The sequence below is a fragment of the Exophiala xenobiotica genome (genome assembly GCF_000835505.1).
Source record: "Exophiala xenobiotica strain CBS 118157 unplaced genomic scaffold supercont1.3, whole genome shotgun sequence".
Classification (NCBI taxonomy): Eukaryota; Fungi; Ascomycota; class Eurotiomycetes; order Chaetothyriales; family Herpotrichiellaceae; genus Exophiala; species Exophiala xenobiotica.
This window is the reverse complement of record NW_013562492.1, coordinates 3,200,307-3,212,588: the sequence shown is the minus strand read 5'-3', so window position 1 is coordinate 3,212,588 and position 12,282 is coordinate 3,200,307. Positions and strand designations below refer to the sequence as shown.

The following is a 12,282-nucleotide window of genomic DNA, read 5'->3' as shown; positions in this document are numbered from 1 at the left end:
CAGGTGTAAGCCTGAGCGAATCCTTTCAAAGTCAATAGCCGCAAGTGTATGTATCAGCGCGTGCTCGCGACATGACCTACCTGTATATCGTTGACCCATCATAATGCCCATTCTTGGGGCCTCCTCTTCCCTTTTTGGCAGCTCAAGTGTGTTCTATGCTTGAACGAACCTTAAGGCCTGCACTGGAGCGCAGCATTGGCCCCGATTCTTACCATTTTCGATATCAACTCGCGGCGTTTATAGCACTTTAGTCAGAGGAAGCTCGTTGCAGAAAATTCAATTCATCGGCCGGCTAGCATACCGCCCCCTGGCAAGGTACCTGACAATGGCACCCATTGCACAAGGGTACAAGGATGTGAAGGATACATGGGTAGAGAGAGGCAGTATGCCAGCTATGTTCTTGCACCAGTTCTCCTCCAAAATATCTCCCACGGCCATCGCTCGCCCTCACTTGCCGCCTTCGGCAACTCGTGCACGAGGAGGAGACTTTTCTTCGTCTTCCTGCTTCCACCGCTGCTCTATGTTCATCGCGATCCACCAACTTGATATGGCCCGCCGTTGTATCCACAATCGACTCGAGTCGAGAATAAAGGGCGTATGTCGAAGAGAAGGAGGTATTAGTGCGCTGTCCTGCAGCGAGCGTAAATATTGCTAGAACGCTCACTCTCAAAATTAAACAAGGAAGATGAACAAGGACATTCATCCTGTAGAAGGGCGGAAGTGGTATCTCGATCACAAGGCTGAAACTCCAACGCCTTGCTAGGTTGCGTGCAAACTTCCATCCACAAACGAAAGGAACAAGGTCATCGTCAATGTGTACCAGTGCATGTTCTCGCAAAATCAAGGTAAAGGGTGTCGGTGAACCACTCCGGTTCACGTCTAACGGCGGGCGCCGTCCATGTTGCCAGTGAGTTCGGCCACACGAGCCTTGATTCGTGCAACTCGAGATTCAATTGCTATAGCACGTTAGTAGCGCACTCGTCGAAGCAGCAGCTAGCTGTGACTTACTCTCTTCTCCACTGGTCTCCCCATCATCCGTACGAGTCTCGGTCCGACTCCGCGACGTCTGCTCCTCTTGCTTAAGGGCTCGTTCCGCGGCATTTTTGCGAATCTGAGCCCATCGATCGGTGGGGCTCACCTGTTCCGTCAAGGGAGCCCCTTCCTCTTCATCCGCCGAACTCTCTTCACGCCCCATAGTCACGGCAGCATGAATGTTCATTGGTGGTGGGGGCATCTCTTCTGCGGGTGTGGCAAATTCAGTTCGAGTTGGCGTTTCTGGAGGCATAAATGCAGGCTGATCCAGCAATGGTCCTTGGTCGAAGGTTGAAAACTCCCTATCTGCGTGTTCGCGCTCATTGGTGTCCACACGGGAAAGTTGGTCGTACTCCTGACCTCGGTGAACCCTGGGTGGCACAACTGGTCGTTCGTACTGAGGCTCTGGCTGGTTCGGGAGATAAGGGGTCGATCCTGTTTCCACAGGTGCGCTCATAGATACAGTGGCCGGTGCCTCGTTCTGCACAGCTTTTGGAGGCTTCGCGTTCGCAAGACCCATGAAATGTCCTGGACTCAAAGGTGGCGAGGTGGGCCCGTCACCAGGTTCGGCGGGTCGCCCTTCCAGTGCTCGTCTTGCTGCAGCGACTGCAGGATCCTCCTCCACTGGCGAAGCCGGGTGTTCGTCAGCTGGGAGAGGTTCCCGCCCTTTCGGCTCTCGTGACTTGGATCGTTTGGTACCAAACAATCGACGAATGCCGCTCCTGTGTTGCACTGGCGGCGGCCCGCTTGGAGTCTTGCCCCTTTTTTTCTGTTCGGGTGATTTTCTTTGTTGGTCAACGGATTTGCGCAATTTCGCATGTTGCTTGGGAGGTTGCGCCTGCTTAGGGGTCGGTTCCTGGGTTATCTCAGGTGTCGCTGGTGGCAAGGGTATTTCTGCTGCTTCTGCGTCTGCATGAGTCTCAACTGGCACCTCAGGTTCAAAGGGAATGGGGGCCGGCTCAACCACGATGGGCGGCGTGTCTGCTACTGGGTATGTTGGTGCTGGCGGCGGTGCTTGTGCTACCGCAACAGGTTCTTCTGAATGACTTCTTCCCGAAAGCGCAGGGCGAGACTCGTTACCAGGTGGAACTGGCAGATCCTTATTCTTGCTCACCACGGAAAGCGTCGACGTCGACCTGCTGAGCCCGCTCGAAGGAAGAGTCAAGAGTTCGCGCGAACCTTTGCCCGCCAACGTATCACCCAGGTACTTAGCCCGGATCGCTTTCTTGTCATACTGGCTGGCCCATTGGAGTGCCGGGGAAGCCTCATCCTTAATGAGGGGTCCAATGGTAAAGATACTGTTTGTCTTGGATGGAATGACAGTGTCTTGCGTGCGACCCCGTCGAGCGTGGACTGCTGCTTTCTCTCTCTCCTCGGCTTCCTTCTTTCTCGTTAGCTCGGCCGCGGCCTGTTGGATTTTAGCCTGCTGATCTGGTGCTAATGTGGCTCGGCTGGTAGATTCCAAATGCGGCTCGGGCGAGAGGGGGCTTTTCTTTGACTGCGAGCGTCGCCGAGTCAAGCGTCCACGCTTCGTCGTAAATCCCAAGAAAGATTTCTTCGTCTCAGCAATATAGGCACCAGCAGCGGGTTCTGGCGCGGCGCCTTTGACTTGTTCTTCCATCACCATCCAATGTCCGTCGGGCAAGACTGTCTCTATCAGAGCGCAGCGGCCGAAGACGGCTTTTCTGGATGTCGGTTCTTCTGGCGCCAGACTGCTGATCCAAACCCACCAGAAAGAGTCGTCGACAGCCATCCTGATGATACTCGCCAGCTCGCCAGGTTCTAAGTTAGGTTGTGCATTGAGATTCCTCCTGTGTGATTGAGAGCTTTGGCCTCTGATCATCGTAGAATTGATCGGTGGGAGGATCTTGTCTGGAGGCAGTAGGATTGGTGCTGGAGCCGTGTTGCCATGCTCGTCCGTGAATCCAGAGGAGAGGAAGTCGGCCCATGAGGGAGTCGTCGGCCTGGCAAGGTTTTGATACCCTCCTGAGCGGGGCGCAGTACGCAAGGGCCTTGTGTTAACCGGTCGGCGTCCTAAAAGACCGCCGTCGTCATCTTCGTCATCATCGAGCGAGCTCCCAAAGCCTATGTCTTGAAATCTTGACCAGGAGGGATCAGTCAAACTGGTCGAAGTTTTTGCGTCAGAAATGGTAGATTGATTCGCGGACGAGATCGCTTTCAGGACACGACGACACTCGTCCGTCAATGCCTCCACCGGGTCATCATAACTGGCAAATTGCTGCAGTCCACGGTCGTCATCCCTGTATTCGAAATTCTTTGCCCGTCTCAGCAGTGCATAAGGGGTGGGCGAGACCACGTCTACAATCATGACCACTTTGGTAGTACTGTTCGATAACAATGCGCTTTTCGGAGGATATGTAGTGGAGTCCAGAAGCTGTTGGAGGGATCTGGGGAGATTTAGAATACCACTCGCCTTTCCGGCACCAGGAGATAGTGAGCGTAAGTAAGCGAAGAAAAGGTGAGAGGTTGCATCAGCAGCACTACGTTCGGTTAGCATGTGTGAAGCTGGCCGAAAACTTGTGTCTTACTTTGCCCAGGATTTGTATCCAGTCTCGAACCCTTTGCCACTGTCGTAGTGTTCAAAGGCCCACCAACCGGCGTATCTGGACAGCTTGTGACCTCCCAGACCGTTCACTTTACCATGCGCAGCAATGGCTGCGAGTAAATCAAAGTAGTCTTGAATTATCAGCACACGAGAAGGCGAATCTACACCTAGAGGGATGAAGGTGCTGAAGGCATCACGCGCGTAGCCAGAATCTAGCCATGTCAGCAACGTGGACGCCCAGTCGAGGCATGATAGCGCACCTTTCTCTCCAACACGGAAGCCTTCATAGACCTCCCATGTAACGACACCGCCAGGTAAGCGAGCCCAACACCATTTCATGACACTAATCAGGACCTGCATCGTCAGTCAGTGCATGTGTATTGTAGTCCACAGTGTCTTCGTACCATGACTTCGGTCATGCGCAACTCGTTCTCCAACATGGATCCTCGCAGCGGCTCCCGGTCTTGAGGTGGAAGGAAGAAGTTGCGCACGAAGGTTCTCGCCGCCGAAGGATCCGATGAGGGCCTGAAGGGCAATAAGAGGAAGGGGACATCGAGTGCTATGATCTGATCAGAGGTTGCCTCTCATTGTGTCCAAGGCGAACTGACCTCTTGATTTCAACTCGGCAGTGCAGAAATGCAACAACTCTGACACCTCCTCTGGGTCAACCCTCGTCCGTATCCATGCGTCCGACCATTGAGGTTTCTTGTCAGTATGACCGTTTGCGACTGGAGCCGTTGACTTCTTGACAGCCCCATCCTTGCTCTTGAAGACCCTTGAGAAGAACGGCATCGCTTGTTGGGGGAAGTCGCCAGTGTCTAGACAGAGGTGGTGTCGTCGACGCTTTTCATCTGTCCGACAGTACTAGTATGCTGGCTAGTCGGAGAAAGATGTTTGATGGTCGCACGGGTAAATTGAAGCAAGAGGATCTGCGGATGGCTGTGCAAGATGAATATCAGACAGCTTGATGGCTGCAATTAGGCAGGTTGCATGTGCAGAAGGCCGTCACTCAGGGGGACCCTTCGGTACGGGGCGAAAGCGGATAAAAAGAGGGCCCTGGGCGAAATCAATTGCAATAAAGTTGGCATGCAATAGGGTGAACGAGTGTCAAGAAAAGAAAGAATCTCGTGTTGTACAGCACAGCAGGCTGCGAAAACCACAATGACAACGAATTGCGTAAAGAAACGAAAGGAGCCGAGTGAGGATTCGATTGATTGAATTGGGCAGAACAGGAAATGTGATGGGAGTCGCAGACGTGTCGCGCCGTGAGTTTAGCGGGAGCTGGCTTTAGGCGTCGGAGCCACGTAGTGGGTGCCGGGGGTGCCTAGGTGCATCTCTTTAGAGCACCCACAGCACCTACTGGGGTCCATAATGGTGTATGATGGGTCTTACTTTATTTCTCGCACGCCAATGACACTTGTTTCATCAGCCACCGATCACCACCGCATGCTGCAATTCCCCCCAAGCCCGTCGTGCCCGTGGAACCTGCGCGACGCCCATAGTGACGGTTCTGGTTAGCGGTCTAGGCCATTGCGCTTGAAAAGGATTGGCCTCGTGCTGATTCTCGCCGGGCGCAGGTGCACGGCGGACATCATCTCCACATCTCGAGACGAGCAAGTCTCAGAACAAGGATACAAAGACCTGGCAACCTGGGCTGAGAAGCGACCCTGTTTCATAACTGATCAGGGTGTCTGCAAGCCGTAGCTACTATAAATGCGATACTTGCCCGTGTTCATGCAATGAAAGTCCAGCTAATAATCCTCATCTTTGCGAATGCTGGGCGCTGCGATCCACGAAGGCGTCACATTTGGCTTCCCAACAGCCACACAGGTTGTGGGACCCTGCGGCTGCTAAGATTGACCTCGACTCCGGACTGCAGATTGGTTCGTAAACTCGGGACGCGTGAACCAGTCTCAGTCGAAACATGGCAGTCTCACAGATCGGAGTCAAAAGCAGGGAGAGATCGTGCCGGATACCATCACATTATTTCTACGGGACCTTTTTGATGGACTCCTGCATGACTCACCCATCTCATCTCTCCCTTGCATTGGAGGAAGCGCGTAGTCCAGGAATGCAGCGATATGAAATGCAAATTACAGCTTTTTAGCACAAGTCGCTCCATCGGCCAGTCAGTTGAGGAATTCGCACCGCCATCACGCGCGATCTTCAGCCTTGCCCATCACTGACATCTGACTTGACACCACGCCAGATCCGAAACTCCGTTAGCAGCCATGCGTAACTAACTTTGACAGTTGATGCGCTCGCCAAACACCGACACATCTCAACACCCACCACACGGACTCCACCAAATTCCATCCGCAAGTCATGACGTAACCAATCATGTCAAAACTTTGGATTCACAATACCATGATCAATCCCCCATGCCGTGTACTTCAGTCATCTCAAAGCAACTTCTCTTGGACATCATCCCGTCCACCCCAAACCCACAGGTCTCGTGTCCTCCGAAAGGGAGTTCACAACTGCTTCCGTCACAATGGTTAAAAGCAATGAGGATGTCATTAAGTGAGGAAGCAGCATATGCTATGGAAGCCACTCCTGACAAAAGCACAGAGATTTCAACAACACGGTCAACATGACGGCTGAAGAGCTTGAGGAATGGCTGAAGGGAGATGATTCCCAGAAGTCAGGCTGGTCCAAGGATGATGGCTCGGGGGAAAGTATCGGTCATGAAAGGTAAGCCAGAGCCAGACTTGGCCCTACCGATGGTGTTCTCAACGGCCTCGTCTGTGTTGACTAGTGGGAATGTGTTTTGGAATGCTTTTTGGTCGCCAGCTGCTAACAACGCCCATAGCGGGAGGAAGATTGTCGAGATCTTGAGAAAGAACCCAAAGAAGGACCCATCCAAATATGACGAGGACGATCTGCAGCACATGCGGAGAGTGGCTGCGTATAACAAGCGTCATCTGGCTCAGGAGGAGAAGGCCAAGCAAGACACCAACAGCAACAGCTACCGGTCGCTGAAGAACTGGGGTCATGATGCCCAGAAGAGTTGAGGCAGCTGTCCCATGTAGTCCTGTTGGTCAGGCATCTTTGACCTGCCATGTACGAGAGATTTTGTCGAGGAATAGAACACCTCAAACCATGTTCGGAGGGCTCTGGCCTACATTTCTGGTGGGAAGATAAAGTCCTTGACAATAGTCGAGCCAGCGTATTCTGGATTGAGCATGACACAATTGAGAAAATATGCTAGACCTTCGCGCCTTTTCTCGAGGAATTTTGGTCGAAATTTGTAGATTGCGCTTTTCGGCGGCAGAGGTGGCAGAGATGAGTTTGTCGAGTGCGGAAAGGCTTTGATTAATTTGCTCCTTAGCTCGTCGAACTCTGAATACCGCTTTCGAATGGTCATCGGACCGCCATCCAATGTCTGGACTTTGCAGTTCCATACCACATAAGATCCGATACCCGGCGTGGTTCCATGGACAATGACATAGTCGTCGATTGCAATAGATTTTGCCCAAAGAGCGGCTCTACTGGCTGCTTGGGATAAAGTGTGGTCCTCCAGGATGATTGGGGGTGGACGCTCTGAAGACAGTTGGCTTGAATACGAAGCATTTCTGCTGTGGTGCCAGTATGGTGGCGGCGAAAAGATTGGACGAGCCTCTCCCGGGATATTGGAGGTTGGCTCGTGATGATCTGACCCGGGGTCAGTATCCGGTGTGGAGGTAGTGTTCTCCATGCATGTGCGTGATGCGTGCTTGATGCATGTGCTTTGAGCAATGGAATGGGTGGAGAGACAACTTGAGGCTGACCGTCAAAGCACTGCAACAGAACGACGTTGCCCTTCGGACACCATCTCATGACGGCAGAAAATCGAAGGTGCCAATCCGGCAAAGCGCTTCGCTAGTCTCTTTTCAGCGACTACTGTGTACGCCCCATGTTAGTACGATATTGGGATGAGCTGCTCTTTCGACAAACGCTTCATGAAGTGACCAAACCTCGATACTGCAAGTCCAACCAATTCCACAGTGTGGCAACTTGCTTGCCCCTTCGCATCCATGTCAACCTCACCAGTGTTGCTTTTGCAGCCGGGACATTTCAACTCCCACCAAAGTTCAGATGAGTGCGGAGAGTCTCGATCTGCAAGTCAGTCATCGACCGGGGTCTATTGGCGCGTCGATGGAGCTTCGGCGTCTCAGCGATTGGATATTGAGCTCCCGACACGTCCAAAGGAAGACTGCGCACATGAAGCTTGACATATTTTGACTCCTCTCAGAGCCACGGAAAAGTCGTACCTCTGAGACAACTCAACCTCTTCCGCTGTAAAGTGCGCCACCGTCATGCGAGACGACTTCTATCGCAACGCAATATTGCCTAGTCTGGCGTGTCTGGCCCTTGGTGAGTGGCGGGAACGAATCTCGCCTGGTCGTTTGTCGACGCCAAACGAGGACTGGCATGCCGGCCGGACTCATGTCTTGAAGACCCTGCGTCCTCCACCCTTTTTCCGAGCCCTTGTCCTATTTATGCTGTGACTGTCCGTGGTACTCGTACTGTCCACCTCCAAGCAAAGACTCCCTTCTTCTCGTTCTAGAGAATCACTCCGTGTGACTGACTCGGCAGACATTCGTTTTCATTCTTTGAACTTCTTCGAGCGTTCTCACCATCAGGCTTATTATACACCCATTATTTTTTAATTGTCAAGCGTTCTCAGCCTAATCATGCAGTACTTCTTCCTCACCGCGGTCGTCGCTGCATTTGCCCAGGTGGCCATCACACAGACAATTGATCCCAACTCAGTACCGTTATCCACGAGACGTGAGCACCCTACTTCAACTATGGGATGGCTTCCCTTACTGACGGCTTGTTGCAGAGGTGTGGTGCAGCTCTCAGATAGCACAGTGCCCCTTGATCTGTGTCGATCAAACGAACTCCGCCGCCACATACGCAAACGACTGTAATGCTGCAGACCTCAGCTACAGTTGTGTGTGTTCAAATGGCCTCTCACCCAACACCTCCGAGTACTCTCAGACCCTACCCTATTATATTTGCACGCAATACAACACCAACTGCCAGGCAAGCTGTGGGAACGACAACACCTGCGCAGCAGCATGTGTTCAAGATCACCCCTGCGGTGCTACAAACCCCACAAGAGTAAACACAAGTACGATCTCCACGATGCCGGCGACAACCACGACGGCTGGTGCAGCTGCATCAACTGCTTCTGACGGTAGCGTCGTGTACACCGGCTTTGGAGGAGGAGCCGCTGCTACAACTACTGCTGCCGGTAGCTCTGGAAGTTCGGCTGCAACCCGGATCATTGTTAATGTGGGTCAGCTCTATGGTCTGGGAGTCCTCGTGGCAGGCATATTTGCGGGATTCACGTTGATGCTATAAAGAAAGAATGCGTACTGAGAGGAGTGGAAGCTCCTCGACAGGGCATGTGCTTAGCTTGCGAATTGTGCATCCGTTTGATGGTATTCTTTTGAGCGAAAAGTTTGTCATAGCACGTTTGGCCTGGGCGCTGGAATGGCATTGTCAAAGGAAGATGATTGGGTTCTGTCGGGATATTACACACAGAGTCTTGCCGGCACTCATCAATCGATACCGAGTAATAATAATAATGATAATCGTTGAAGGACAAGTTCCCCAAGTTCTTTCTCACTGTCTAGAACAGACAAATTCGTTGCTGTGACGACGAGCCAAAATAACGGAGGTTGATTAACCGATTCCGCGAACGCCTTTGGACCAGTCAAGTCCTCGTATTAATTTTGGCCAATTGAGCGTCGCGTCCTTACGCAAAGCATCCAACCATTCTATTCAACACCAAGCACCCTGCAGGACAATGAGCTCACTCGAGAATATTCATACGCCCCGGTAGCCCTCGCAATGGCTGCGTACATGTCTCCTTCACCCGCAGCCCTTGCTGTCAGCTCCAGCTACCCGCGTCGATCGCAATACCGACCAACAACACGACTCGCAGCGAACCGTGTTCAACCCCTGCCTCTCTCAATGGCGACAGATGCCAATTCACGACTCCCTCGAAACATGACTGGTGATAGCTCCGACGATGAAGACCTCGCCCCCATCAAATTGAGTGCCGAAGCGCAGGCTATACTGGGCGAGGACGAACCACAATTGGAAGCAGAGAAAGAGAACTGGGGACCACAAGTACAGCCTGCGGTCACTACAGGCGCTTCAAGACGGAGGAGCAAAGCTACGCCACTCGAGGTCCTGAAGGCTTCCAGTCCTCCGCAACAAAGGGATGGCAGTCCTGCCCCACGAGTCGTTCGAGTCACCACCGGGCCAAGGCCTGGACTAGGTGTAATTCTGGGCAGAGACGGTTCTTTCATGTACAAAATCCACGACAAGTCAGCTACTGGTATGCACCCAGCACTTCACGATTCAGAGACTCCTGCACCGAGCATACGGCGCGTCCGTGTAAGTGGTGGTAAACGCTTGTCACGATCACCTCCGTCGAAGGCGGATCCCGAGAAGCCTCAGCCAACATCAGCTGGAGATGGACCGAAGACTGGGGGTCTCTCAGCTAGCCCTGGGAGCCAAGAACCACACAGCAGTCCAGAAGAGGAAGGCGCCGCAATACCATCGACGGTATCACGTCCTCGAAGAGCCGATGAAAATGGAGCTCAGAGTACCATGAGAGTTCGACGGCATGGAGGCGCTCTCCGCAACAGACCAGTCAGACGAGGTATGGTCCGCCGCCCGAGTGAGGAAGATGAGATACCCTTGGACAATCAGGATCACGAACAAGCCAATACTCCTGAGACCGAGATGGGTAGAAGGGCGAGAGAGCCAGATTTGGCCGACTTCCCGGATGAGATTCTCGCTCTGCAAGGCAGTCCTAAGCAGATCAAGCAGACTCGAGTATCTCCAAGAGTTATGTCGCCAGTGCGACTCAAACGACAAGAATCACCCAAGCTATCGTCGTCAAGACCAGCATCAGGGCACCAGATTCAGCCAACACCACGCGCTCAAGAGGCTCCGATATCCTCCAGATCCTCCAGATCCTCCAGTTCTCAACGTCATCCCATCTTCAAGATCCCTCCGCTCCCATCAATTGCGTCAGTGCCCGATCAAGAAAATGAGCCGCCGCCAACGTTCCGACGGACAAAGCCTGCTTCTACGATACTAGAATGCCACGAAGACCAGCCCAAACCCGACCAAAAGCCAGCCGAACATGCCTCTCCGTCCCGTCCACCACTCGTCCCAAAATCGAACAACACACCACACCGCCCTGCCCCCGCGCCTCCGCCCAAAATGTCCATCCTCGATGCCGCCACCTCCAACGCTGGCTCCCGTAACAAGAAGTCCGTCCACTATGTGCTCAATGGCAAGACTTACCGGCGACTCGACTGCATCGGCCGGGGCGGCTCCTCGCGCGTCTTCCGTATCATGGCCGAAAACTACAAGATCTTCGCCCTGAAAAGGGTCAACCTCGAAGACGCCGACATGGCTGCTATCGCCGGTTACAAAGGGGAGATCGACCTGCTGAAGCGCCTGGAAAACGTCGACCGCGTGATTCGACTGTACGACTATGAGATCAATGAGGACAAAGGCGTGCTCAATGTCATGATGGAACTCGGCGAGAGCGACTTCAACAAAATGCTCAACGAGCAGCTCAAGTCCGAGAATGCGCGGCTGGATATCACATTCACGCGACATTACTGGAAAGAGATGCTCGAATGCGTGGCCGCGGTACATGAGTACGGGATCGTACACTCGGACCTCAAGCCGGCGAATTTCCTGCTCGTCAAGGGTCAGTTGAAGCTGATTGACTTTGGGATTGCAAATGCCATCGCGGACGATACTGTCAATGTGCATCGGGAGAACCAGATCGGCACGCCAAATTATATGAGTCCCGAGAGTCTGGTTGCACAGCACATCCCAGCGGGATACGGAGGAGCCGCAGGGAAGGTGCTCAAGCTGGGCAAGCCGAGCGACGTGTGGAGTCTGGGGTGTATCTTGTACCAAATGACATACGGGCAGCCGCCGTTCGCGCATATTGCAAAACAGTTTGAGCGCATCATGAGTATTCCCAATCCCAAAGTTGAGATTGCTTTCCCCGGCACGGGGATCGGAGGGGCAGTCGTCCCATTTGGACTGATCAAGACGCTCAAGCGGTGTCTCACGCGCGAGCAGAGTCTTCGACCAACGGTGGCGGAGTTGTTGAGTGAGGGCGATCCGTTTCTCAATCCGGTGGCGATCAGCCCGGACATGCTGGGGCGTGTGATAGGGAACGTGGTGGGGTATTGTCGAAGACGGGAGGAGGCCATGAGGGCAAGAGGTGAGATTAGTGCGGCGGAAGGGGTGAGCTGTCTACCCAAGGACGACGAGATGAAGGGGTGGCCGTTGGCGTTCTATGAGAAGTTGAGACAGGCGCAAGAGGAAGGGACGGCGTGGTAGACTTGCACGACACGACAGTATTGATATTGGATGGCACGGCCTCCGCTGAGACCAAGGGTTGGCTGACGAGCCGCGTGAGCATGAACATGAACATTCTGGATTGACTGCTTTTTGGGATCGCAGGATGGGACGATGCATTCTCCTCCTGGTGGTTGGATTGGATTGTGTTGCTTTGAGTTGTTGTGGTTCTGTTGAAAATGTCCTTTTGCTGCGTTCAAGCGTCCTCGAAGTATAATACCTACTTATTCTTTGTCACTCAAATACTCAAGTCCTTCCATTCTTTCTGCATCGGGAACAGACAACTT

The 12,282-nt window shown here is 53.2% G+C and overlaps 5 protein-coding genes across 5 annotated transcripts; 3 read left to right on the top strand and 2 right to left on the bottom strand.

Moving 5' to 3' along the window:
- Nucleotides 1–262: 262 nt before the first annotated feature.
- Nucleotides 263–4,823, bottom strand: PV05_05425 (uncharacterized protein). The gene is made up of 6 exons (XM_013461926.1): nucleotides 4,207–4,823; nucleotides 4,003–4,157; nucleotides 3,859–3,952; nucleotides 3,582–3,810; nucleotides 1,009–3,533; nucleotides 263–956 (listed from the first exon to the last, which is right to left on the bottom strand). Exons 1-6 carry the CDS (start codon nucleotides 4,388–4,390, stop codon nucleotides 880–882), a joined length of 3,264 nt encoding a protein of 1,087 aa, XP_013317380.1. The 5' UTR covers nucleotides 4,391–4,823; the 3' UTR covers nucleotides 263–879.
- Nucleotides 4,824–5,573: 750 nt separating this feature from the next.
- PV05_05423 (uncharacterized protein) lies at nucleotides 5,574–7,399 on the bottom strand. Its single transcript, XM_013461924.1, has one exon. The coding sequence runs from the start codon at nucleotides 7,293–7,295 to the stop codon at nucleotides 6,720–6,722; it is 576 nt and encodes a 191-aa protein (XP_013317378.1). The 5' UTR covers nucleotides 7,296–7,399; the 3' UTR covers nucleotides 5,574–6,719.
- On the top strand, nucleotides 5,934–6,709 carry PV05_05424 (uncharacterized protein). Its single transcript, XM_013461925.1, has 3 exons — nucleotides 5,934–6,121; nucleotides 6,170–6,292; nucleotides 6,411–6,709. Exons 1-3 carry the CDS (start codon nucleotides 6,093–6,095, stop codon nucleotides 6,610–6,612), a joined length of 354 nt encoding a protein of 117 aa, XP_013317379.1. The 5' UTR covers nucleotides 5,934–6,092; the 3' UTR covers nucleotides 6,613–6,709.
- A 666-nt stretch (nucleotides 7,400–8,065) lies between the features above and the next one.
- PV05_05422 (uncharacterized protein) lies at nucleotides 8,066–9,201 on the top strand. Its single transcript, XM_013461923.1, has 2 exons — nucleotides 8,066–8,371; nucleotides 8,427–9,201. The coding sequence occupies exons 1-2, from the start codon at nucleotides 8,275–8,277 to the stop codon at nucleotides 8,948–8,950; spliced, it is 621 nt and encodes a 206-aa protein (XP_013317377.1). The 5' UTR covers nucleotides 8,066–8,274; the 3' UTR covers nucleotides 8,951–9,201.
- A 141-nt stretch (nucleotides 9,202–9,342) lies between these two features.
- PV05_05421 (uncharacterized protein) lies at nucleotides 9,343–12,249 on the top strand. Its single transcript, XM_013461922.1, has one exon. The coding sequence runs from the start codon at nucleotides 9,443–9,445 to the stop codon at nucleotides 11,975–11,977; it is 2,535 nt and encodes an 844-aa protein (XP_013317376.1). The 5' UTR covers nucleotides 9,343–9,442; the 3' UTR covers nucleotides 11,978–12,249.
- The last annotated feature ends 33 nt before the right edge of the window (nucleotides 12,250–12,282 follow it).

What these genes read in the sequence shown, in the direction of transcription:
- PV05_05425 (XM_013461926.1), bottom strand. Translation starts at nt 4,390, where the DNA reads ATGCCGTTCTTCTCAAGGGTCTTCAAGAGCAAGGATGGGGCTGTCAAG. An exon ending in TGCGCATGACCGAAGTCATG is followed by an intron (nt 3,953 to 4,002) that starts GTACGAAGACAC and finishes CTGACGATGCAG; the next exon opens with GTCCTGATTAGTGTCATGAA. An exon ending in CTTCCGTGTTGGAGAGAAAG is followed by an intron (nt 3,811 to 3,858) that starts GTGCGCTATCAT and finishes TGACATGGCTAG; the next exon opens with ATTCTGGCTACGCGCGTGAT.
- PV05_05424 (XM_013461925.1), top strand. Translation starts at nt 6,093, where the DNA reads ATGGTTAAAAGCAATGAGGATGTCATTAA. An exon ending in AGCAATGAGGATGTCATTAA is followed by an intron (nt 6,122 to 6,169) that starts GTGAGGAAGCAG and finishes ACAAAAGCACAG; the next exon opens with AGATTTCAACAACACGGTCA. An exon ending in GAAAGTATCGGTCATGAAAG is followed by an intron (nt 6,293 to 6,410) that starts GTAAGCCAGAGC and finishes CAACGCCCATAG; the next exon opens with CGGGAGGAAGATTGTCGAGA.
- PV05_05423 (XM_013461924.1), bottom strand. Translation starts at nt 7,295, where the DNA reads ATGGAGAACACTACCTCCACACCGGATACTGACCCCGGGTCAGATCAT.
- PV05_05422 (XM_013461923.1), top strand. Translation starts at nt 8,275, where the DNA reads ATGCAGTACTTCTTCCTCACCGCGGTCGTCGCTGCATTTGCCCAGGTG. An exon ending in AGTACCGTTATCCACGAGAC is followed by an intron (nt 8,372 to 8,426) that starts GTGAGCACCCTA and finishes GGCTTGTTGCAG; the next exon opens with AGGTGTGGTGCAGCTCTCAG.
- PV05_05421 (XM_013461922.1), top strand. Translation starts at nt 9,443, where the DNA reads ATGGCTGCGTACATGTCTCCTTCACCCGCAGCCCTTGCTGTCAGCTCC.